This window comes from Pogona vitticeps, chromosome 2 (genome assembly GCF_051106095.1).
Source record: "Pogona vitticeps strain Pit_001003342236 chromosome 2, PviZW2.1, whole genome shotgun sequence".
In the NCBI taxonomy this organism is placed as follows: domain Eukaryota; kingdom Metazoa; phylum Chordata; class Lepidosauria; order Squamata; family Agamidae; genus Pogona; species Pogona vitticeps.
Genome location: NC_135784.1, coordinates 286,471,456 through 286,496,235, shown reverse-complemented (window position 1 = coordinate 286,496,235; position 24,780 = coordinate 286,471,456). Strand labels below are relative to the sequence as shown.

Genomic DNA, 24,780 nt, shown 5'->3' with positions numbered 1-24,780 from the left:
CTGCTTGTGTTTGTGGATTTCAATGGCTTCCCTGTGCAGTGTAACATAATGATTGCTGGTGTTCTCCAGTACTTCAGTATTTTGAAATAGAATTTCATGTCTAGCTTGTTTTAGGGTGTGTCAGCATGTTCATTTTATCCAATATAGGATGTATATCTAATCTGTTTTATATGTTGAGATTAAAACAAATATCTGTAGTGTGTGTTAGTGGCTAGGTATGTTTATTTTGATCTGTATGCTGTTTTTGTAAAAATTCTGCAATATCCTAGAATGTCTTTAATATGCCAAAAGTGAATAGGTTTTCAGAGTGAATTAAAAAGTCCAGCGGCAAACATTCCCACTCCCTTGTGAAAGCAACTTTAATCTTTTAAAAATAATGGTATTAGCTGATGTGTTGGTTGCTTTGGTAAACTCATTCAAATTCCTCTTGTGTCTTGGCCTTTAATACTGGTGCTATTGTTTTTTGATTCCTACTGGAAATACAACTGAAGAGTGAGGGTGTATTTTTAAAAGAAAAATAACTCAAGATCTTGCAGTTGTAAAATTTATAATAAAAATTTTATAATAAAAATCTGTTAGGTATTCTCCTCATTAAAAGGGCAATCTGAACAAGTCCTTTGCATGTGGTTCAACCATAATACATTAAATGTTTGCATGTCATTCTCAAGATTATGATAAAATTGATTTGTTGTTGTTGTTATTGTGTTGTTAATCTTAGAACTGCAGAGCTGGAAGGACAATCGAGTCTAGCCCCTGTCAAGGAGGCACAGTGGGGAACTGAACTCCTACCTCTGGCTCCACAGCCAGAACCTAAACCAAAATGATTGATACTGTTCTTAAGATAACAACATTGATTATAATTAAACATATTTGTAATCTCATAATGTAATTATTTCCTTTAGAAATGCTGAGTTTACAAAAAAGACATAAAAGGACTGATGATTTTTGACAGCTTTCAAGATGTGTGACTTCATTACCTGATTAATAACCTCAGAGTCCAGTTCATGCTACAGAGTAGTTGTAGTTTAATACTGTTTTGACAGTCCACTGCACAAAAAATAGTGCAGCTGTTGAGCAGTCTGAGATCTGATTTTTAGTTTACCCGTCATTGTTTTGACAGGTTGTTCCTGTTTTGGTGCACCTTCTGTCGGCAATCAGCAGTGTTCGACTTTATATACCAAAAGACCTAAGGCCTCTTGATAACAGGCAGAGTGTGTTAAAGTCCATACAGGTAAGACATTACAAATATAAACATTTTGGTGGAGGAGTTTTTTTTTTTTTAAAAAGTTTTGATTAGTGCTTTGAAATATTTAAAATGCTTCACATGTATTTATCTGGAAAATCAAGTTTATTATGTCACATATTAGAGATGGGGTGATTGAGATTGTAGGAGAATGGTTTGCCAATGGCCATCTAATGACTTCCTAGCAAAAGCAAGATTTCAAATGTGTAGTTCCTGGTAGATAGCTTAATCCTGTTGCCACTATACTGTCATGCTAATGATAGATATAGGTTGAAATCTTGTTGAGCTAACTATGCCTGCAGTAACTAATGATGTCATTGGCAGGAGGAATTTTCAGAAATTAAACACTTCTTACTTTTGTCTCATGACACCCATGTCATCCTTTTCACCATGTGGATGCTACAGGATGGGATGTGGAGGTCTTTAACCACCAAAGTGTGCCACTGCCAGGATGACATTCAGCAGAAGTAGTTTTGCCAACAGAATTCTAGTCATAGATATACAGAGAAGGAGAGGTGTGGATTTTTTTTGGAAATAATTAAGATTTCCCCCTCCCTTTGTTTCTTTTAAGGAAGTGCAGAAGCGGTTTCCTGATGGAGTTCCCTTGTTGGATCCTATTGATGATATGGGCATTAAAGATCCAGGTCTGAAAAAAGTAATCCAAAAAATAGAAGCGTTTGAGCACAGGATGTATTCTCATCCACTTCACAACGATTCTAACTTGGAAACTGTGTACAAACTTTGTGAAAGAAAAGCACAGGTAAGGTACTTTTCCAATATGTATAATTTTAGAGGTACCATAGGTTGGAAATAAGAGAATATGCTTTGTATACAGAAAGTCTGCAAACTTTGGCATCTCTGCATGCTAATGCCAACTGGTCTACTAAGGAACAGTTAGCAGGACGTGTCAAAAACATCTATTATGTATCTGTCAGTCAGAAGACATTATTGGACTATATGGTAAAATAGTCTGACCTGCTATAAGGCTGCTTCCTACAAATAATGTATAGTCCTCCCAAGGGAATGATCAGCTAGAACTTCTGTATTCTCTCCTTAGTGCTCCACTGTAAACTTTATTCAGGAAGAAACTTGGATTGTAACAACTGTAGTTAGGAAGCCATTATAGATACTTTTAGGCACAGAAAATAGAACATAGATCAAGTGCTAGTGTTGGAAAGCTTTTCACTGCAATCACAGAGGCAAGTTCGAAGATCAGACTGAGATTGATGGCTTCTGGCTTTACCTGTACTACTGTAATTGTGTCAGTTGACAAGATTGTGTCAGTCAATCCTGTAGGACAGATGTAGAGCATTCCAACTGAATGTCTTCAGAGGAAGATATAAGGAGACCTTGTGGGCAGATATGAGAAAGGCTGAAGCTCAGTCAGGCAGAGTCACTGAACCCGCATCCTACAAAAAGGATAGTTATAGTAGGAGATTCTCTGCTGCATGGGTTTCATACTGAAATATGCCAGGAAGATCTGTAGACCCACAGGGTATGCTGTTTCCCTGGAGGACATATTGGAGATTTGACAGAATATGAAAAAAAAATACATATTCTGCAGAGAAATGAAGGAGGATGAGCTTTGTTGTACCATTGAGAGCATCTGTATTGATATGATGGGAGTAAAAAATAAAAGGAATATGGTAGTTGGACTATACTACTCACCACCCAGTAATGGAGTAGATACAATTTAAACGTTTGAAAAGCAAATCTCAAGAATTTCAAAGAAACACAATGTTGTAGTAGTAGTGAGAGATTTCAATTTATCCTGATATCTGCTAAATATGGCCCTTCCAAGAAATACCTAGCTTGTGTTGTTGATAATTTTCTCCAGCAAGGTGGAGGAAGAATCTACAGGAATAGCTATCCTTGACTTATTTATTTATTTATTTATTTATATTATTATTTTTTATTTTTTTATTTATTTGATTTATATCCCGCCCATCTGGTATATTATACCACTCTGGGCGGCTAACAACAATATGTATACAATTAAAATAATATAATATAAATCCATAAACATCATTACAGACAGCACATTCCAAAAGATGATAAATGATAGACAGACAAGAGAGAAAAATTAAATTAAATTAAATGCTGGCAGGAGGGAAGGACTGGATGTAAAGCATGTTTTTAGTTGAGTTTTAAATGTACCCAGCGTAGGGGCCGCGTGAATCTCAGGAGGGAGATTGTTCTAAAGGCGAGGAGCCACCGCCGAGAAGGCCCGGTTTTGCATCTTCTCCCTCCGGGCCTCCCTCGGCGTCAGGCTCCTCAGCCTCACCTGGCTCGCGCGGGTGATCTGGGTAGATCTAGGTGGGAGATGGGCTGCCTTCCATGGAAGGCAGCCCATCTAGGAGAAGGAAAACTCCAATTTCAAACCTCCACTGCCTTGTGGCTATATCCACTCATGGAAAAGGCTTCAGGAGTTAACCTCGAGGCAAAATCCGGAGCTGGAGTCCCGAAGGCAGCATGTGTCGTTCTGCCAACTCCTGCGACATTGCTGGAACCAGTTGTATTGGCTCTTGCCTTTCCATTGGACCATTTCAGCAATGTGGAGAGGGGGGATCTGCTGCTTGGGTAACAGCCTATCCTCCATATTACCTTACCGGGCTTCATGCTCTGGAGAGGACACTCCTCGATTCAGAGCATGTTACCATAGTCTCTCGAGACTGAAGGATGCCTATGCTATGCTAGGTGGGAGAAGGCGTTCCGCCAAGTATCGAGGTCCCAAACCGTTTAGGGCCTTATAGGTAAGCATTAGAACTTTGAAGTCGATGCAGAAACGAATGGGCAGCCAATGCAGTCTGGCCAGGGTAGGAGAAATGTGGTGGTATTTTCTCCCTCCAGTTAGGAGTCTGGCCGCTGCATTCTGGACCATCTGAAGTTTCCGCATCAGCCTCAAAGGCAGCCCCACGTAGAGCGTGTTGCAGTGGTCTAATCTTGAGATTATGAGCGCGTGCACTAAGGTAGTGAGTGCACCGTGTCGAGGTAGGGCCGCAGCCGGGCAATCCGCCAAAGGTGGAAAAAGGCTGAGCGGACAATCGACGCCACCTGCGTTTCCATGGTGAGTGTTGGGTCCAGATGTATGCCCAAGCTGCGGACCCCACTCGCCGGGGCCAGGACCGCCCCCCCAAACTAGAGAGAGCCACCCAAGCCGCCAGCCACGGGGGCCCCCACCCTCAGAACTTCCGTCTTGTCCGGGTTCAGCCTCAGACCATTCTCCTGCATCCATCCCAGTACGGACCCCAGGCAGCGCTGAAGGGACAGAACAGCATTACCTGCAGTTGGTAAAAAGGAGATGTAGAGCTGGGTGTCATCAGCGTACTGGTGACACGACGCTCCACACCCCCTGATGACCCCAGCTAGTGGCCTCATATAGATGTTAAACAGCATTGGGGAGATAATCGACCCCTGTGGAACCCCACAAATGGAACTCCACGGGGCCGAAACACTCTCCCCAAGCTGAACTCTCTGGGGACGATCCTCCAAGAAGGAACGGAGCCAGGCTAACCCCAAGCCACCAATTCCCAGCTCGGAGAGCCTCCCCAGGAGGATACCGTGGTCGACGGTATCAAAGGCCGCCGAGATGTCGAGGAGGACCAACAGAGACGTTTTGCCCCTGTCAGCCTCCCTCAGCAAGTCATCGTACAGGGCAACCAATGCCATCTCTGTACCGTGGCGCGGTCTGAAACCTGACTGGAACGGATCCAGGGCATCTGTTTCATCCAGGAGTGCCTGAAGCTGATCTGCCACCACCCTCTCCACCACTTTGCTCAAGAAAGAAACTTGCCCTCAAGAAAAGACCCATTTATTATTGCTGTGGCCCATTCAGTTGTTTTCAGCCTGGCTGCTTTGATTAGCCAGGCCGGGCAAGGGTCCAAGGAGGAGATGGTGGCCCGACAGTGATCAAGCACCATGGCTACAGAGTTGGGCGTTACCGGCTGATAGCAGTCGAAAATAACCGGGCAAGACGGAGCGCTGGACATCTCAGCTCGACTCGCTGCGTTCAAAAAAGGAGAGAGCTCCCGGCAGATGGCCTCCACTTTAGATTTGAAAAATGCTGCAAATTGGTCTGGTGAGAAACTAGGGGGAGGCCCATCTCCCGGACCAATTCCAGATAGGTCGCGCACTATACGGAAAAGCTCCGCCTGCTGGTTGGACGCTTCGTTTATCCGGTTAGCGAAGAATGATCTACATGCAGCCTTCACCTTATTCAGGTGGTTCTTCGAGTGGTCTTCAGTGAATCCACACGAATGGGTTAGACTGCACCTGCACAGGACTCCTCGGAATCTTCTAGAGCTTAAAAACATGTGATTAGTAGGACGTTCCCCCGTGGCACACATGCTCCACCTGCCCAAAAACTATTCCAAACAAGAAAAAAAGATGGAAGACAACAACAAGATCAATGTGGCTTCACAAAAAACTCTGAAAGGACCTGAAAACAAAACACAACAAAACAAAGGACATATACTATATAGCAGTGGTCCCCAACCTTGGGCCTCCAGATGTTCTTGCACTACAACTCCCAGAAGCCTTCACCACCACCTCTGCTGGCCAGGATTTCTGGGAGCTGAAGTCCAAGAACATCTGGAGCCCAAGGTTGGGGACCACTGCTGTATAGGAATTGGAAGGAAGGCCAGGCCACAAAGAAAGAATACAGACAGATACCAAAGAATTGCATGAATGGCATTAGGAAGGCAAAAACAGAGAATGAGCTGAGGTTAGCAAGAGGCACTGAAACCAACAAAAAACAGACAGAGAAAAGAAATAGTGACTTAGCTACTCAGTGGAGATGGAAAAGTGATAACAGATGACAAAGAAAAGGCAGAAGTGCTCAATTCCTACTTTAGCTTAGTCTTGACAGTGTGTGACCAGGCAAATACAAAGTACAAGTGGAGAGGACAAGATTGCAATATGAGATTGATAAACAAGTAGTCAAGTTATCTTATTACTATTGAAGGAACTGGCTGAAGAACTCTCAGAACGACTGTCTATTATTTTCTTGCAGTTATGAAGGATGGGTGAACTTCCAGATGAGTTAAATGAGAGCTACCATTGTCTCTTGTCTTTAAAAAGGCAAGAAGAAGGAAGCTGGGCATTACAGACCACAAAATCAAATAGTTTAAGCCACAATTTAAATAATGATTTAAATTTTTTAAAATCAGAATTTTTTGACATTTTAAATGGAAAAATCAGATTTTTATTTATATTGTGATTTAATTCAATCTTTTTTTAAAAAAAACATTGATTTTTATCCGCTCTGTGGAGTGGTCAATGTGACATCAATTCCAGGGAAAATTGGAGATCAGATTATATAAAGCAGTCACTCTACAAGAACCTTGAAAACAATGTAGTAGTAACTAGAAGCAAACATAGATTTATCAAGAACAAATCCCACAAGACTAATCTTATCTCATTTTTTGATTGGGTAACCTCCCTGATAGACATGCTATGGACATAGTATATTTTGACTTCATCAAAGCTTTTGACAAAGTGCCCCATGGTATTCTGATTAGCAGGCTAACTACGTGTGGGCTGGCTAGAACAATTGTCAGGTAGATACACAGCTGGTTACAGAATCGTACTCGGACTGCTTATTTGTGACTCCTTATCAAACCGGGAGGAGGAAACAAGTGGGATGTCGCAAGGCTCAGTCCTTGGCCCAGTGCTCTTCAACATTTTTATTAATGACTTGGATGGTGCGTATGTGTGCAGTGAGTGCTTATCAGATTTGCAGACAACACAAAATTAAGTGGAATAGCTAATACCCTGGAATACAGAAACAAAATTCAGAAAGTTAATGAAAGGCTTAAGTACTCAGTTTAAAACAACAGAATGAAATTTAAGAAGGGTAAGTGCAAAGTTCTACACCTATGGAAAAAAAACAAATGCACAACTACAAGATGAGGGATAGTTGGCTCAGTAATACTAGGTAGGTCTCTTCCATGTACATAATCCCTAGAATTATAGAGGTATGTTTTACGAATACAGTGGTGCCTCGCTTAGCGACGTTAATTCGTTCTGCAAAAATCGCTGCAGAACGAAAACGTCGCTATGCGATATTAAAAAGCCCATAGAAATGCATTGAACCCCCTTCAATGCATTCCTATGGGCTTAAAACTCACCGTTGAGCGAAGATCCTCCATAGCGCCGCCATTTTCGGTGCCTCTAAAGTGAGGAATCCGTCCCTAAACACAGCGGGCGGCCATGTTTTTTTCCCCAGCGGCCATTTTGAAACCACTGATCAGCTGTGCGAAAATGGGGGCTTTGCGATGATCGCTTCCCTGCGATCATCGCAAAGTGAAAATACCCCATAGAGAACATTTCAAAGCGATCGCTTTTACAATCGCAAAAACAGCGTCGCTAAGTGATTTCGTCGCTAAATGGAGCGATCGCTAAGTGAGGCACCACTGTATATTCTAGCCCTATATTTCAGGATACATTTTTGCTGTGGTGAAATTTTGGCTCTCCATCCCCCATTTACAAAAATATTTCATCACTTGCTTTACAGATTTATTGGTGATTGTGTGGCCTCTAGAAATAATGGGGTAATTTCTTTTTCATTATTAACACGTTTATTTTTTTTTCTGGAAGATGAGGTCTAAATTTCCCATTATCTTGATTTCTCCTAGCCTCACCTCCATGCTTGTATTTTACTTTAGATTGCTGTAGATATTAAAGCAGCAAAACGAGAACTGAAGAAAGCCAGGACTGTTTTACAAATGGATGAGCTCAAGTGTCGTAAACGTGTTTTGAGAAGGTTAGGTTTTGCAACCTCTTCTGATGTCATAGAGATGAAAGGACGTGTTGCTTGTGAAATCAGCAGGTAAAAGACATTGTTACCATTGTCGCAAATTTGCAGGTGCTTTGTAGTATTTCTGTGTTTATAGAAAATTTTCCTCTTATTCTATAATCCATGGTATTGGCCAGTTAAAAACAATCTCATATTAATTCACGTCTTCCCCAAAAGTAGGCAAAAAAGAGATCTGGATGGAAGGGGTCTTTCCTACTGGCCAGAATCCTCTTGGTAATTTACTTGTGCATAACTGAAACCACTCATGCTGTGGTGGTGAATTACTGTTAATTAATGAGGTGGCTATGGGAGCACCCAGTCTCACTATCAGGTGCTTACTAAAAAACGGTAGCTTGTTCATTAAGACCAGTTCACCACCATAACTTACATGTTCTTACTTGCACAAATATGAATTTACTAATAGGATTCTGGCCAGTGGAATTAGTAAAATGGAACTAATTTGGGTTATAAAAAACACACTGAGACTGAGAACTGAAAAACAGCATGTCCAGTTCTGGGAGCCCAGTAGGGCTTTGGCTTATATTTTTCAAATATCAGTCCAGCTGTCAGTGCTACTTAGCAATTACTTTGAAATGAAGAAACTTGCAAAATCAGTTCATTATGTGACATGAGAGGAAAAAGATAGATCACTTGTTCATAGGAAATGAAGTCTGGAACTATCTTGGGTTTGCAGAATGAAATTAAAATGACTGTTAGGAATAACAGTGCAAAAATTACAAGTAGGGAAAAGAGCCCAAGCATAAAACATACACCCGTGCTGGCAGTACAGACAAATCTTTATCAATGGACTGGTTAATATATGTAGTGACATGAAACACCCTTTTCTCTGTTCAGGCTGGAGCAGACAGAGTTTAACTGCTTTATGTATTCTAATGTATGCCAATTCCCATATACAGTTTAAACAAATAATATTTTTCTTTGCATCTGGACTACCTGTGATGGTTCAACAACTTTTAACAAGCTCCATTAAGGACACACCTGTCACTCCTGAGGGCTCTTAACAACCAGTGAGAAAAATAGGCCATCACAATGCTGGACCTTTTGCATTTACATTACACTCCATAGCCACCTTTTCCTCATGCTTTTAGAAATGTCTGCCTTTTGAGGTCAGACATTGCACCTGTGAAGCATAGTTCATGGAAGCTTATGCCAAACAGAACTGGCTAATCTTAAAAGTGCCAGGAGTTGTGTTTTTTTCTGCAAAAGACTAGCATGGCTATTGACATAGCTGCCCCCTTGAAAATGATTGATAATCTTTGCCAGGCACAATGTTTCTGTTATTCATCTATGCATACTCGTACAAATTCCTTATACCTGATCTTCAAAATTACTTGACTATTCAACATGAGTGATTGGTTCAAAGAAGGTGTGAGAAACAGAAGAGTGAGAATTGTGTGGTTATTTGATATAATATGATATTTAAATATGCTTTAAAAAACTTCCTTTGAACATGATTTACATTCAAAATATGGCATGCTGTTCTTTGGTACAGTGGTGCCCCACTTGACGACGATAATCCGTTCTGTTAAAATCGCTGTTAAGTGATATCATCGTCAAGCAAAAGAGAAAAAACATTGAAATGCATTGAAAACCGGTTCAATGTGTTCCAATGAGCGAAATACCTCATTGTCCAGCGAAGATCCTCCATAGGGGAAGCCATTTTCGGTCGCTGTCTTCCGGAAATAGGTCCGGAAAACAGCGGGTGGCCATTTTGAAACCTGACGATCAGCTGTTTTTGATCGTCGTTAATGCAAAGAATTGGTTCTCGAAGCAGGGAACCGATCGTCATAAAACGGATTTTCCCCTTTGAATCATCATTTGCGATCGCAAAAACCTCATCGTGAAGCAATTTCGTCGTGGAGCGGGGTAATCGTCAAGCGGGGCACCACTGTATATCATTCTAACCTGGTCAGAATGCTAAATTGGTAATAATGTATCAAAAAAATCAAGATAAAAAAGTCTTTATTTAGCCAGATCTAGTTTCCTAACACTTCATCATAACAAATCCATTTTAAACCTTTTTTCCTAGATTTAATTTTTGATGTCCTCTTATCTTTTGATGACCTCTGTCTTTTCCTATTTGGAAAAATACAACATTTAGATACACTCATTCCTTCTTTCCTTCTCTTTCTTGCTAGCAAGTAATGACGTTTACATGTTTAATGACTTCTGTTTTTCATATATTTGTCTTCCAAACAAAAGCTGTTTGTGGTCGATTTTTCTGGAAACTGATGGTTAAACATAGAAAGGCATTGGATATCTTATGCTGGCGATTGATTTCTTTTGCTCTTCTAGTGCAGATGAGTTGTTGCTGACTGAAATGATGTTCAATGGCCTTTTCAATGATTTATCTGCAGAGCAAGCAACCGCCTTACTAAGTTGTTTTGTATTTCAAGAAAATGTAAGTGGTTTTTTGTGTAAGTAGAAAACCTAGTTGATATCTTGTAACTTATTTCTACTTTTTGGCCTGGCTTTTATTTCCAGTAACAAAACTCAAGGTGGCTAGAATAGTAATTCTTAATTAGTACAATCCTAGGTCTCCTTGAGTTATAAAAAAAGACATGGTATGTTCAGGGTCAAACATTACATGAAGTATCCAAACTTACATTTTTGCCATTTCTCTTTAGTATGTAACAGAGCAAGCTCTGAGACTACTTGTTGCTCTTCAGATGTTTTTAGATTGCATTTTCCAGCATCACTCACCTTTAGCTGTACTGGTTAGGACTGATAGGAGTTGTCATCAGACAACATCTGGAGGGCCTCAGGTTGGCCACTCTCTCTCTCTTAAAGATATGATGAAATAGACAGTAGCCCTATCCAGGTATTCAAAATGTGGTTAAATGTAAACACACAAGGAGGGGAAGATGGTAGCTCTGTCCTATCTCCTTGTTACATTCATTGCTGCTATGTGAAGAATAACTAGTCTAGAGAAGAGAGAGTCTCCAGTAGATGTGAACATTCTCCATAAGAGGAGGGGTGCTAGCACATGGCACATTTTCTTTCGGTGGAAGCAAAAAAAAAAAAAAAAAAGGAAATTTGGGGTGAAATTCACTTGCTGTTCACAGGAGTGAAAATGCCTTGTGTTGTAGAGTGAAAATACACATCTTAGTCTTGACTTCCCTAAATCTTTAAATGCATTTTGAAAAGCAGATCTCACAGTGGTCAGGATCCAAACAGTTCTGTGTATAACCAGAAAGCAGTTCCATGCATACCAGAAAGTTGCTGATTTTTCTCTTCCTCCTTGGCTTTCTTGTTTTGTAGTGCCTCAGACACTGTTCTAGAGGCTGTCTTGAGATAGCTTTGTGGGGAACAAAAGGGACCACAGCAGGAACTGATGATACACATGTAAAGTCAACTACTTATATCCTCACCAATACTCTGTAGATAGGAGGAAAATTTATGAAACTGAGGGGGAGGATAGAGGGGGGGAAATACAAAATAGCTTCACATTAAATGCATATTTCAGTGATAGTTTTTATTTATCACCACTGACCTCTGTATCCAATATCTGTTAAAGCTTTTAAAAGGTTCCATGGCACTCATTCCTGTTCCAAACTGAATATTGAAAATGGTATATTTTTACTTAAACGAAATCCGGAGAGGCCTATGTTTGCTTAAACTATATTTTAGCGCAGAAACGAACTGGCAGAAATTAAGAAGTAGTATCAGATGAATAAATATATTTCACTATTGGAGTCTATTTTAAGTGTCGGTTTAAAGGTGAAGATTTGGTCTGGTTTCATAAAAGTAGATTCAATGAGGTAATATACTCCATATTATCAGAATAGTATAAAGCTCCCACTTTTATCTTTTATTATGTGGACTGAACAATTTCATGATGTTTCTTCCTTAACTACTTTTAGTCTTTTGAGAAAAGGAGAATTTGTTGTATTAGAAAGATGACTTGAATTAGAACCATAGTGACTGCTTTGCTAAGAAACTAAGGAGAGTTGAGATTAAAAATGTTATTTGAGTTAATAAGAACAGAAAAATTTAGGTCTGGGCGAATAATAGATCATATATATTCACTCTAACTAGATTTGGATACCATTTGTTTAATGTTACAAGAAATAATTGGAAAAGAATGTACAACTACATATTAGTTTATTGTTGGATAAATATTGGAAATGTAATTTACAGACTGTAGATGTGAAAATACATTGCATATATTTTCATCCAATTTGAAAATAGTTTTTATTTAGTTTTGTTTTTCGGCATACTGTAATTGAGTTTATTAATGGTTTGTTCACGAATCAGCTACTGTACTGGTCTCAGGTCTACTTGTTGTTGCTAAGATGGCTAGCCCCTTCACGAATTGCTGCCTTGTTGTGGCGAAGGGGCTTGAGTAATTGAGAGAAGCTATGGGCAAATGGATTTAACCCATAATACTCGTATTAGTTGTTTTAATGCAGTTCAGACCATAAATGCAGCATATCTTTATATGATATGAGAAAGATAGGATGTAGATATGCTGAAATAAGAAACTCTAAAAATGCACAGACCTTTGCACTAATAACCCGTGACTACTTGAAATATGCTTACAAGTCCTAAACCCCTGATAAATTAAGCTGACCCACAAGTGCTGGGGAAGGAAAAGGAATTGGAAATTAAATAAGGTACTAGTGATGGAACATTTGCACATGCTTAGTGCACACCCTAACAGTGTGTGTTTGTGGCAGTCTTCAAATATAGATTGAGTATTTGTAAGGTTGAATACATGAATGCTTTGCAGGGTCAGATTATTCTGACTTTATTTAATAGAAACAGACTTTTAAAAATACAGAATACTTTCCAGTTTCAGTGGCTTCCCTTATTCTTTCCATTATTGCCTGTCTAATCTATAAAGTGATGTATTGTGATCTGCCCCTTCATGGATTGTTGCCTTGTCGTGGCAAAGGGGCTTGAGTAATTCAGAGAAGCTATGGGCTATGCTATGCAGGGACACCCAAGATGGACAGGTCATAGTGGAATGTTCTGACTAAACACGATCCACCTGGAGCAGGAACTAGCAAGCCACTCCAGTATCTTTGCCAAGAAAACTCGATGGACAGAAATAAAAGGCTAAAATATATGATGCTGGAAGATGAGCCCCTCAGGTCAGAAGGCGTCCAACATGCTATTGAGGAAGAGTGGAGGACAAGTACAAGTAGCTCCAGAGCTAATGAAGTGATTGGGCCAAAGCCGAAAGGACACTCAGCTACAGACGCGCCTGGAAGTGAAAGGGATGTCCAATGCTGCAAAGAAAAATACTGCATAGGAACCTGGAATGTAAGATCTATGAACCTTGGTAAGCTGGATGTGGTCAAACAGAAGATGGCAAGAATAAATATTGACATCCTGGGCGTCAGCGAACCAAAATGGACAGGAATGGGCAGATTCAATTCAGACAATTATCATATGTACTATTGTGGGCAAGAAGCCCATAGAAGGAATGGAGTAGCCCTCATAGTCAACAAAAGCTGTAATGGGATACAATCTCAAAAATGATAGAATGATTTCAATACAAATCCAAGGCAGACCTTTCAACATCACAATAATCCAAGTTTGTGCACCAACCACCAATGCTGAGGAGACTGAAATTGACCAATTGATTCTATGAAGACTTACAACACCTTCTAGAACTGACACCAAAGAAAGATATTCTTCTCATAGGGGACTGGAATGTTAAAGTAGGGAGTAGATTCTTGTGAAGAGAACAAACTGGTCATCACAAACACACTTTTCCAACAACACAAGAAGCAACTCTACACATGGACATCACCAGATGGGCAATACCGAAATCAGATTGATTATGTTCTCTGAAGCCAAAAATGGAGAAGCTCTATACAGTCAGCAAAAACAAGACCTGGAGCTGACTGTGGCTTTGATCATCAGCTTCCTATAGCAAAACTCAAGCTTAAACTGAAGAAAGTAGGAAAAACTACTGGGCTAGTCAGGTATAATCTAAACCAAATCCCTTACGAATGCACAGTGGAAGTGAAGAACAGATTTAAGGAACTCGATTTGGTGGACAGAGTGCTTGAATAACCATGGATGGAGGCTTGCAGCACTGTACAGGAGGCAGCAACACAAACCATCCCAAAGAAAAGGAAATGCAAGAAAGCAAAGTGGCTGTCCAACGAGGCCTTACAAATAGCAGAGAAGAGAAGGGAAACAAAATGCAAGGGAGATAGGGAAAGTTACAGAAAATTGAATACAGACTTCAAGAGAATAGCAAGGAGAGATAAGAGGGCCTTCTTAAACAAACAGTGCAAAGAAATAGAGGAAAATAATAGAAAGGGAAAAACCAGTGATCTGTTCAGGAAAATTGGAGATATTAAAGGAACATTTTGTGCAAAGATTGACATGATAAAGGACAAAAATGGGAGGGACCTAACAGAAGCAGAAGACATCAATAAGAGGTGGCAAGAATACACGGATGAATTATACCAGAAAGATTTGGATGTCCTGGACAACCCAGATAGTCTGGTTGCTGACCTTGAGCTAGACATCCTGGAGAGTGAAGTCAAGTGGGCCTTAGAAAGCCTGGCTAACAACAAGGCCAGTGGAGGTGATGGCATTCCACTTGAACTATTTAAAATCTTAAAATATGATGCTGTTAAGGTGCTACACTCAATATGCCAGCAAGTTTGGAAAACTCAGTAGTGGCCAGAGGATTGGAAAAGATAAGTCTACTACATCCCAATCCCAAAGAAGGGCAGTGCCAAAGAATGTTTCAACTATTGTACAATTGCACTCATTTCACATGCTAGCAAGGTTATGCTCAAAATCCTACAAGGTAAGCTTCAGCAGTATGTGGACCGAGAACTCCTGGATGTGCAAGCTGGATTTCGAAGGGGAAGGGGAAATAGAGACCAAATTGCTAACATGTGCTGGATTATAGAGAAAGCCAGAGAGTTCCAGAAAAAACATCTATTTCTGCTTCATTGACTACACAAAAGCGTTTGTGTCGACCACAACAAACTATGGCAAGTCCTTAAAGAAATGGGTGTGCCTGACCACCTTATGTATCTCCTGAGAAATCTATATGTGGGACAGGAAGCAACAGTTAGAACTGGATATGGAACAACTGATTGGTTCAAAATTGGGAAAGGAGTACGACAAGGCTGTATATTGTCCCTCTGCTTATTTAACTTATATGCAGAATACATCATGTGAAAGGCTGGACTGGAGGAATCTCAAGCCAGAATTAAGATTGCTGGAAGAAATATCAACAACCTCAGATATGCAGGTTCTGATGGTAGAAAGAGGGGAGGAATTAAAGAACCACTTAAAAAGGGTGAAAGAGGAGACGGCAAAAAATATTCTGCTCAACATCAAAAAAAAGTAAGATCATGGCCACTAGTCTCATCACCTCCTGGCAAATAGAAGGGGAAGATATGGAGGCAGTGACAGATTTTACTTTCTTGGGCTCCATGAACATTGCAGATGGTGACAGCGGCCACGAAATTAAAAGACACCTGCTTCTTGGAAGAAACGCGATGACAAACCTCGACAGAATCTTAAAAAGCAGAGACATCACCTTGCTGACAAAGGTCCGCATAGTGAAAGCTTTGGTTTTTCTAGTAGCGATGTATGGAAGTGAGAACTGGACCATAAAGAAGGCTGACCGCCAAAGAATTGAAGCTTTTGAATTGTGGTGCTGGAGGAGACTCTTGAGAGTCCCCTGGATTGCAAGGAGAACAAACCTATCTATTCTAAAGGAAATCAACCCTGAATGCTTACTGGAAGGACAGATCCTGAAGCTGAGGCGCCAAAACTTTGGCCATCTCATGAGAAGACTCCCTGGAAAAGATCCTGATGTTGGCAAAGTGTGAGGGCAAATGAGAAGGGGACAACAGAGGACAAGATGGTTGCACAGTGTCATCGAACCTACCAACATGAATTTGACCCAATTCCGGGAGGCAGTGGAAGAGAGGAGGGCCTGGCCTGCTCTGGCCCATGGGGTCACAAAGAGTCGGACATGACTTAACAACTAAACTACAACAACAACAAGATGGCTAGAGCAACAAACTGGAGGGGGAAAATAGCCCCTTTCTGTAAACAACTGGTTTAATTATATCTGGAACATTGCCTTTTTAACTAAATTGACACATTGTCAGATGATGAATAGAAATTAAATGCAAGGTACACATAAATTTTATGAGTGGATTTTATGTAAATTTTAGAATCAGAAAATAAGAGATGGCTGATCTGTTGTTTTTGTTTTCATTTTAATTAGCAAAGTTTAAGGGGGGAAAACTGAAGCCCGTTTTCTATATTGTGGCTTAACTGTGAGCATCTTATTTCAAAAAATCTTTTGTGAGAGCTTTTAAAAGAATTAGTAAGCAAAACCAACACAGTACTGATCCTGCACATTCTCCATTTGTGAAACTTCTTGCATCAGCTGCCTAGTGTTAGCTGAAGAAAAATGTGAATGCATTTTAAAAGCTGTAAAGTAAATGGAAGTCACTGATATTCTCTTCATCTTTTTCCAGTCCAGTGAAATGCCGAAGCTAACAGAACAGTTGGCAGGCCCACTCCGCCAGATGCAGGTAAAGTTTTCCAGCAAAAATTGGACTGAACTGACAAAGGAAAGTCTTTTACAGGATTGAGCATGTGCATTACATATTCCAAAGTGAAAGCCTACCCATTGTTTCGAGGGCAATTTTTCTGACATAAGAACTATATGTTACTGTAGTCTTGATTATAGAAGCTGTTATTTGTATGTCACCTCCTGTTCCTACTCCACAAACTAAACTGATATTACATCATTTTTGGTTTATAATATCACATTGAGATGTACCTTGATATGCTCATCCTGTGTGCCAATATGGTATATTTGACTATTTGGTATAATTTAACCTTAAAAACTGCCTTAGTATTTTTTTAAAAAACTAGCCTTTATATTATGAGAGTTGAGCAGGAAGATGTTGTCATGGAAGAAACAGAAGATTTTGGTCCAAATTTGGTGCTTCTACTAATGGAATGCATTCCCAAGTTTCTCTGTTGAACAGAATCACTTTTTCCTCTGATCACCTCCTTTGCAATCATGAAAAACATCTGCAGCAAATGAAGTCTCCCCTGCCTTGACAAGTTAGATGTGTTTACAGGTAGTTCTCCTTTATCTTTTGTTTTGATTAAAATAAATGTGTATTTTTTTAAGGAATGTGCAAAAAGAATTGCTAAAGTGTCAGCTGAAGCTAAATTGGAAATTGATGAGGAGAACTACCTCAATTCCTTTAGGCCAAACTTGATGGATGTGGTGCACACCTGGGCCAACGGAGCAACATTTGCTCACATATGCAAAATGACAGATGTCTTTGAAGGTATGTTCATGGGAGGGATGATGTGGTAGTAAAACTGAGCTTTTGTGTGGTTTCTTTCATTACTGGATACCACCTCATGCTTTACAAATGAGAAAGATGGTTAATATTGAAAACAACTGCATATGACTTCTGTGACTGCTTTTTAGAGCTATAAAGGTCTATGGCAGTTTTCTAAAAGCCATTAATATGTAACACTGCACAAACTCAGAAGTATTATGTAAATGCATTTGTTAATCACCAAATCTTAAATGTTAAAATTTAACTTCAGTATTATAAGTCAGAATTGCATCCACTCCTGCCTTGGATTGCCTGCACAGATAAGCTAATACAGTGGTGCCTCGCATAACGATGTTAATTGGTTCCATTAAAAACATCGTTATGTGAAAACATTAAGCGAAACACCATTTCCCATAGGAATGCATTGAAAACCGGTTAATCCGTTCCAATAGGAGCCTATTCAATACATTTCAATGGTCACCAAAAATTCAAAAAGACTCAGAATGAAGCCAAATTACTTTAACAAAGGTTTTATTAGGTGCACTAACGATTCCAAGCATTTTAAACATTTTTAAACATTTTAGAATATTTTTAAAATAGCGAAAACAGGGCTGTCCAAAAAAAAAAAAGTTAAGCGAAACAGGGGACCTAAAATTGTCATCGTTAAGTGAAGCAAGGTCCCAAACATCGTTATGCGAAAATCCCCCATAGGAAACATTGTTAGGTGAGGCGGCAAAATTTCCAGCAAAGGCCATCGTTATGCGAATTCATCATTGAGCGAGGCACTCGTTAAGCGAGGCACCACTGTATCACTGCTTTTTGAATTGTCTGTATGTGTGACTAAACCGACCGGCATTTGAAAGTGCAGTTAGTGCAGGATGGTAAGATAACGTGGTATTGTGGGGCTATCCTAGTAAAAGCTATATTAATTGTTGCTTCTTTACTCTTACCATGTGCATTTGCAGGATACTTCCTGGGAGAGTATTACAGGGATAACAGTGAAGATTACAGTGCAACCCAGACATACTAGTCTTAAAGCAAGTGTTTTGGTTGATAAAACAGCTGTGCATACAGCACTCCCTTGGTTAATGCTATCTACTGAGGGTATGGGGAAGGATTTTTCTTGTCAGTCTTGCCTACTGCAAATTTTCTGTCCATCTTTTCTGCCCCCTCTCTCATGTGTACTGCATTGCTCATAAATATGCTATGGCACAATCATATTCAGCACTATCTTTACTCAGAATTAAATTCCACAGAGTTCTGTAAAACCTCCTGGCATACAGCTAGGAACTGGAATGAAATTATATCTCTTGTGTAGTTTGTGCAACAGAGAAAATGAGAACAAGTTGTTGCCTTTTATCATGTCCTTTTGCTACTTGTACTGCTGACACATGGCATCTTCAGAGGGATAACAGCTATTGTTGAGGGATCATGCAGGATGGTAGAAATTGGGGTTTCCCTCTCCTGCTCTCCCAGAGAAAGAACCACCAGGGCCAAAGATTACGATCTTACACACAGTTAAATGGAACACTGAGGACTGGGTTATAAGGAAGTTACTGCCTTTCTCTTGCTATCCATCTGGTGTGCTTATCGTTGGCTGCTGCAGATAATGCTTTTATTGAGATTTCATTTGCACAACAAAGAGAATTCTTTAAATTTTAGTAAGATTATTGGTTGCTTGCAAACAGCCTTTATCTTTCCATAGATACAAAAGAGATTGTCAGCTGCATAAATTGGCCTTAAGAACTTGCTGCTATTTCTATATATTTCATTTCTGATGAAAATGTACATTCCCCTTATTACATATACTAGTGAGTACTCTCATTTACAATTACCGTTTCCCCGAAAAGAAGACCTAACCTGAAAATAAGTCCTAATATGATTTTTCAGGATGCTCGTAATACAAGCCCTACCCCCAAAATAAGCCCCAGTTAAGTGAAACCCTGCCCTCCACCATTGTGCAGCAACCAGAAGATGACATGACTGTATTTGAATAAATGTGGATGGCTCTACATGAAAAAAATAAAACATCCCCTGAAAATAAGCCCTAATGTTTTTTTGTTGTTTGTTGTTTGTTTGAGCAAAAATTAATATAAAACCCTGTCTTATTTTCGGGGGAACACGGTAGTAGAAGCAAAATAAAAAGGCTGCATTTTCACAAAGTTTGTGAATGACTTTCATATCAGATGCAAGGCTTGCATTTGGGAAGGGGTATCCCTGAACTCATACATTTTGCTGGGCTTAGCACATAAAGTCTGTCAAACATGTTCAACTGAGATAGGGGACTTTTGGGCTAGATCAATCCACAGAACCTGTGGAGCTTCTTCGGCCCTGATCTTTGAGAACAGAGATAATAGTATAAAACCCAAAAAGGTCTCATATAGAACAAGAGTAGTTTTGTAACCTGAAAGCAACTGAACTGGAGCAGGCTGGTAAAATTTGCCCTTAAATCGCTGGCATGTGGCCCTTCCAAAGTTGAATTTAGCCCTGAATGAAAGGGTCTTTTCCCACTCTATAGAACTGTTGGGAAAAGGCATTTGAGTAATAGTGTGTTTGCACACTTATGTTTTGGTGTAGCAAAGATGTTATGATCGGATGTCATTGATATACTGCCCCTATTCTTTTATGTCTCTACCACAGTCATTTCTATTTAAGAGAGCCAGAAACGCTAGAGTATCACAAGTACTAGAGTCTTGAAGTCACTTTTGTCAGATACAAAGTTTATTGGTTGCGGTGAAGCAGGCAATCAATTCTGTAGATAGTTTCATTTGCAGATGCTGTATCAAAACACCCTCCCCCACACTGCAATGCAAGAAAGTAATAGAAGGCCTTGCCCAGTAAATGAACTCTTTGCTACTAGTGGAGAGACCAGAGTTGCACGTTGAGCCAAGTTTCTTGCCCTTGAGCATCAGAAAGGGTGAGATAATGAAGCTCTGCGAGTTGCCCACAATAGCAATTTCCATTGCTAGGGTAGAAATTATGTAAAACACAGACAAGGCACTGACCATAGTAGCATAACCCCAAACCACCATCAAGCCCATTTTTGCTAGCTCTGTGTAAATGACACAATCTTTTTCTCCTGTGACAAGAGAAGCAGTCCTTCTAGCAAAAGGATGCTGCTTCCAAAAGAAGTGAGTTATGCTACTACTAGAAAGGCACTTTTTTCTTTGTCGTGGCAAAATACACTGAATTGAAATTTCAGTAGCCATAATACAAATGTGCGGCATTTTGGAGGAGGACCACAAAATACAAGCACTGGCTTAGTCTACCCCCAGTCCAGTATTTTTCATGTCTTTTATATTGTTCCTCTTATCACTCTAGGGAGCAGGATCTGGTATGAGAGTTGTAGTCTAAACAGTTAGTTGGGAATAAGGAGGGGGAAACCTGGTTTAAGTAGCTCATTGTGTCAAGCAGAACATGTTAGCAGTGAAGTACAATGAAAGTGTCCTACATTACATACGTACATGCTTTGTTATAAACTTGCACCGAAATGTGTATAAATGGTAACGTGCTCTTCAGTTCATTTTCATAGCAGTCCTTGTAAGCAAAACCAGTATATCTCAAATAATAGTTTGCTCAGAGTATAGCATGAACTACTATGTGAGGATATGTTCCAGGCTCCCTTAGTTCAGACTTGTGTCTTTTTTTGTAATTGATTCCAGGTGGCAATTTATGAGAGTTGCTGGAACTGGAATCAAACGATCAGCTTTAATCTCTCACTGAGGCTGGCTGATAACGCTTCACATCATGGGCCCAATTTAAGATATAAACAAGAAAGCAATCTTAAAATACAGTTCTTCAGGCCACATTATGTGTTACAGCTCTATCATATACTCTAGAATGTTTGGAACAAAGAAATGTCTTTCACCATGTGCTTACTGCAAACGTACGCAGAAATGTAGCGATGAAAGAACTGTGGTTGTTCCTTCTCCGCCTCTTGTTATGCAGTCACATTTATACATGCCACAAGCTATGACATATACTTTTTAAAACTAGCAGTCTGTGGTCTGTTCTTGTAGCCCCCTCTAAGAGAACCAAAAAAACCAGACATCTGAGCATGAAGAGTAAGAGTGAAACCTAGAATGTATTTCAGGAGACAATCAGAGCTTTCTCTTTCTCAGTTGCAAGCATTTCAGGAGAACCTAAATACCAGCAACATTGCAATTTTGAGCTGTTCTTGAGTCTTTTTTTTTATTTTTTTGCCATCTACCATGTTAACATCTGGCAGTCGTTTGTTTGCTTCTGCTTAAGGCAAGGGTGGAATAAGCTGCATGCCTGCTCAGGTAAGGCAAGTAAATGGTGGGATGTCTTGAACAGCCAGCCAGAAAGTTGAAAGACAGGCTGAAACAAATCTTGAAATGCATCACAAAATGAACAGCCATTTTAACAGTACAGTTAGGAGAACGTTTTGAGATTACAAATGTGTATAATCTTACAATTAATACAAAAAAAGCTATTTCTGCCCATGCAGGGAGCATAATTCGATGTATGAGAAGGCTAGAAGAATTGCTTCGACAGATGTGCCAGGCAGCAAAGGCCATTGGAAACACAGAACTGGAGAACAAGTTTGCAGAAGGTTTGTATTTGCAGTCTGTTGTGAGTGCATGCATCATTAAAATGCAATTATAAGTTGTCTGGCCACAAACCAAAGTGCCCTTTCTGAACTGAATGGAGGTTCCATGGACCTCTTTTTCCTCTGTTGCTGTCCACTTCTTTTAGAGAGCAACTAATGGAAAAGTATTTTGTGTCTCCACAGACCATCAAAATCTCTTGAGGTTAAATGGGGATGGGCATTTTGAAGGTTTGATGCTGAACTTTAGAAAAACACAGTTTTAATGCATCTTATACTGCTATGCTTGGCAAGTGATACTTGCGTACAACTGTCCTTATGACTAAATATTCTTTTACCTTTAACAGGTATTACCAAAATCAAGAGAGACATTGTGTTTGCTGCAAGTCTGTATCTATAAGAAATGTTTCCCAAAGTGGTGTGTGAACAGAACTAAGATAACATCGATTCTGCAGCTGAGAAAGCAGTACATACCAGCCAAGAAGTACAAAATTCAACTGCAAGGTTGTCATTCCTTTCTCTTCCCAAGCAGGACAGATACTTAGTGTTCTTAACTTGTGTTTCACCATAATCCTCGCGCTAGCAAAGCATATTACATAAGCCATTGCTGTTTGTACATAAGTATTACCACATTATTTTAATTAAAAAAATAGCTGGAATACTGTGTTTTTGAAGCTTTTAGATACATAAGTGTTACTATATACATGTAAAGTGAGCATCCAAGAGGTATAGCAGCAGCAGTCCCTTCAAAAGGCATTTAATTTATTTTTTTACATAGGCCAGAAAACTTGCAAAATATCAAATTTAGAGAGCAAGAGAAGCCACAGAGTAACAACTCAATTCTCTCATGGCTGGTGATTACTGCCATAGTGATTCCCATTAGTAGGTGTCTCATGTAATGTTGTATGTGAGTCTTCCTCTTCTTTCTGTTTAAATGCACGACCCCTTTCTTTGAAGAAATCAGATACGTATACAGCCTAGACAGACAGAGCGATACAGATTAAACAGTATTCATCGATGCAAGATAAACTCTTAGCAATATTAATACAACACAATGATTCTACCTTGCAGCCAAATGGAAAGACTCTTGAGTGGTTTGCCCCTAACTGTACATACATTATATCCACTGAATAAAGGAGGAGGAGAGAAACTGACAGTGGGGACCTAAGAGGCAACCTTGTTTTCAGTAACTATCAAGATTCCCATTACCTTTCTCCTTCCTCTCAAAGAAGCTGCAGGCATGATACTGAATTAATTGGAGAATATGCAGTTATCTCCCTTATTTACTTCCATTGAAACTCAAATGTGAAGGATTGTAAAATAGATCAGACTGCCTAAGAGCAAAATTCAATTGGAAGAATAATTTTATATGGACTTACAATAAGCACAGCTACCAGTGCTCCCTGGATAAGTCCAGTCAGGACATCACTCCAGTGATGCTTGTAATCAGAAACACGAGAGAGGCCCACATAGATGGATGCTGCAATGAGACCAAACTGTACTGTAGGACGCAGGAGTCTTGCCCAGTCACCTTTCATTCTGGCTTGAAGATAAAGCTGAAACAAAGAGCACATGCATTAATAAATGTAGATTTGCCTGGGTTTTAATTAGGTTGGTAATAAGTCACAAAAGTTGCTGAAGGCCTATTGCTTAGCATAGTGTTGCACTAGAGCAGGCACACTTGAATTAGTAGAACTTAGGGATTTGGTGGGCCTATTCTTAACACCACTTACTATGATTAAGCAACAGGATTTTAGCCAGTGTGTAATTAATTTGCATTGCAGAATTTATTTTCTTACTACAGCTCTATTTTAATAGGATAACTATAGAAGCAACATACCAATTTCACACTGTTTTGTGTTACTGTCTGAGGTTACAGACGCCTTTTTAACAGGTTTTAACAGGAATAGTCATTTGTTCATACTATTGCCTATCATCTTAGAAATCGCACAGTGCTTCATAAAATACATGGGAGACTACTGGCTCACACATCTGAATTATAGTCTAAAACACGCATTAATTACTTCATCAGCAAATGTCTGCAGAGACATTCCTGGGTGATTGTGGGTTCAATGGCTAGGTCAAGGATGGGCAAGGTGTGACCCATGAGATAGTCTCAGACCCAGACTTGCAGTAGGCCCAGGCAGGGTAATCAACAATGAAGAATGTTGGGAGGTGCAATCAAACAACATCTGGAGAATCACAGGTGTCTCTTCCCCTGGCCCAGGTGGAGTTGAATGCATATTTGAAGAACACAAAAACTGCTCATCATATAAAAAGAAGAGGTAAAGCACTTAAAAAGCCAGAAAAAATGGGAAGGTCCTTGCCAGAAAGACAATAGGCACTAGCCAAGCATTCCAGGAAAGACAGCATGTCTTTAGCCTCAGTTTGTCTCCAAGTTTGTCCCTTGCCCCATCACCTCAAACAATTGTTTCCATATTCAGCCATGCTTGACTTGGTTTGGGCTTCAAAGGCAAGTACTGGCACTTTTGAGTTCTATGTAGCAACAGAGTGGGAGCCAGTACAGTTGTTTAAAGAGGGTCAAAATATGTTCTCCTTTCATTGTCCTTGTTAGTAATCTTCCAGCAGTTGTTTTGAAACTGAAGTTCCCAAATAGTCTTTAAAGACAGTCCCACATTCATGTATTATAATAATACAATCTTGAAGTTGCCATAATCTGGATCACAATAGCCAGTTTGACTCTCCAAGAGAGATTGCAGGATGCACATATACATGATAGGATAAACCCTTTCACTTTAATTTATGCCAGTAACAATGATGACATGTGGCAGTTTATTAGCAATTAAAACTTTCTGATCCCATCCCTGAAGGTTCCAAGGCCCCA

The 24,780-nt window shown here is 39.8% G+C and overlaps 2 protein-coding genes across 3 annotated transcripts in view; one reads left to right on the top strand and one right to left on the bottom strand.

Moving 5' to 3' along the window:
- Nucleotides 1-22,594, top strand: part of MTREX (Mtr4 exosome RNA helicase) — a 71,828-nt gene extending 49,234 nt beyond the window's left edge. Inside the window, exons 20-27 of the mRNA XM_020805552.3 lie at nt 1,121-1,231; nt 1,815-2,003; nt 7,909-8,072; nt 10,356-10,461; nt 16,538-16,594; nt 17,206-17,368; nt 21,837-21,941; nt 22,283-22,594. Coding sequence (XP_020661211.3) covers nt 1,121-1,231; nt 1,815-2,003; nt 7,909-8,072; nt 10,356-10,461; nt 16,538-16,594; nt 17,206-17,368; nt 21,837-21,941; nt 22,283-22,335 — 948 coding nt within the window. The 3' untranslated portion in view covers nt 22,336-22,594. The remainder of the gene's footprint in view (nt 1-1,120; nt 1,232-1,814; nt 2,004-7,908; nt 8,073-10,355; nt 10,462-16,537; nt 16,595-17,205; nt 17,369-21,836; nt 21,942-22,282) is intronic.
- The window catches only part of PLPP1 (phospholipid phosphatase 1), a 93,657-nt gene continuing 88,945 nt past the window's right edge, over nt 20,069-24,780 (bottom strand). For both annotated transcript variants that reach the window (XM_020805553.3, XM_020805554.3), the window contains exons 5-6: nt 23,315-23,491; nt 20,069-22,912 (exon numbers count right to left, since the gene is read on the bottom strand). In XM_020805553.3, the coding sequence (XP_020661212.1) occupies nt 22,781-22,912; nt 23,315-23,491 (309 nt within the window). In that variant the 3' untranslated portion in view covers nt 20,069-22,780. The remainder of the gene's footprint in view (nt 22,913-23,314; nt 23,492-24,780) is intronic.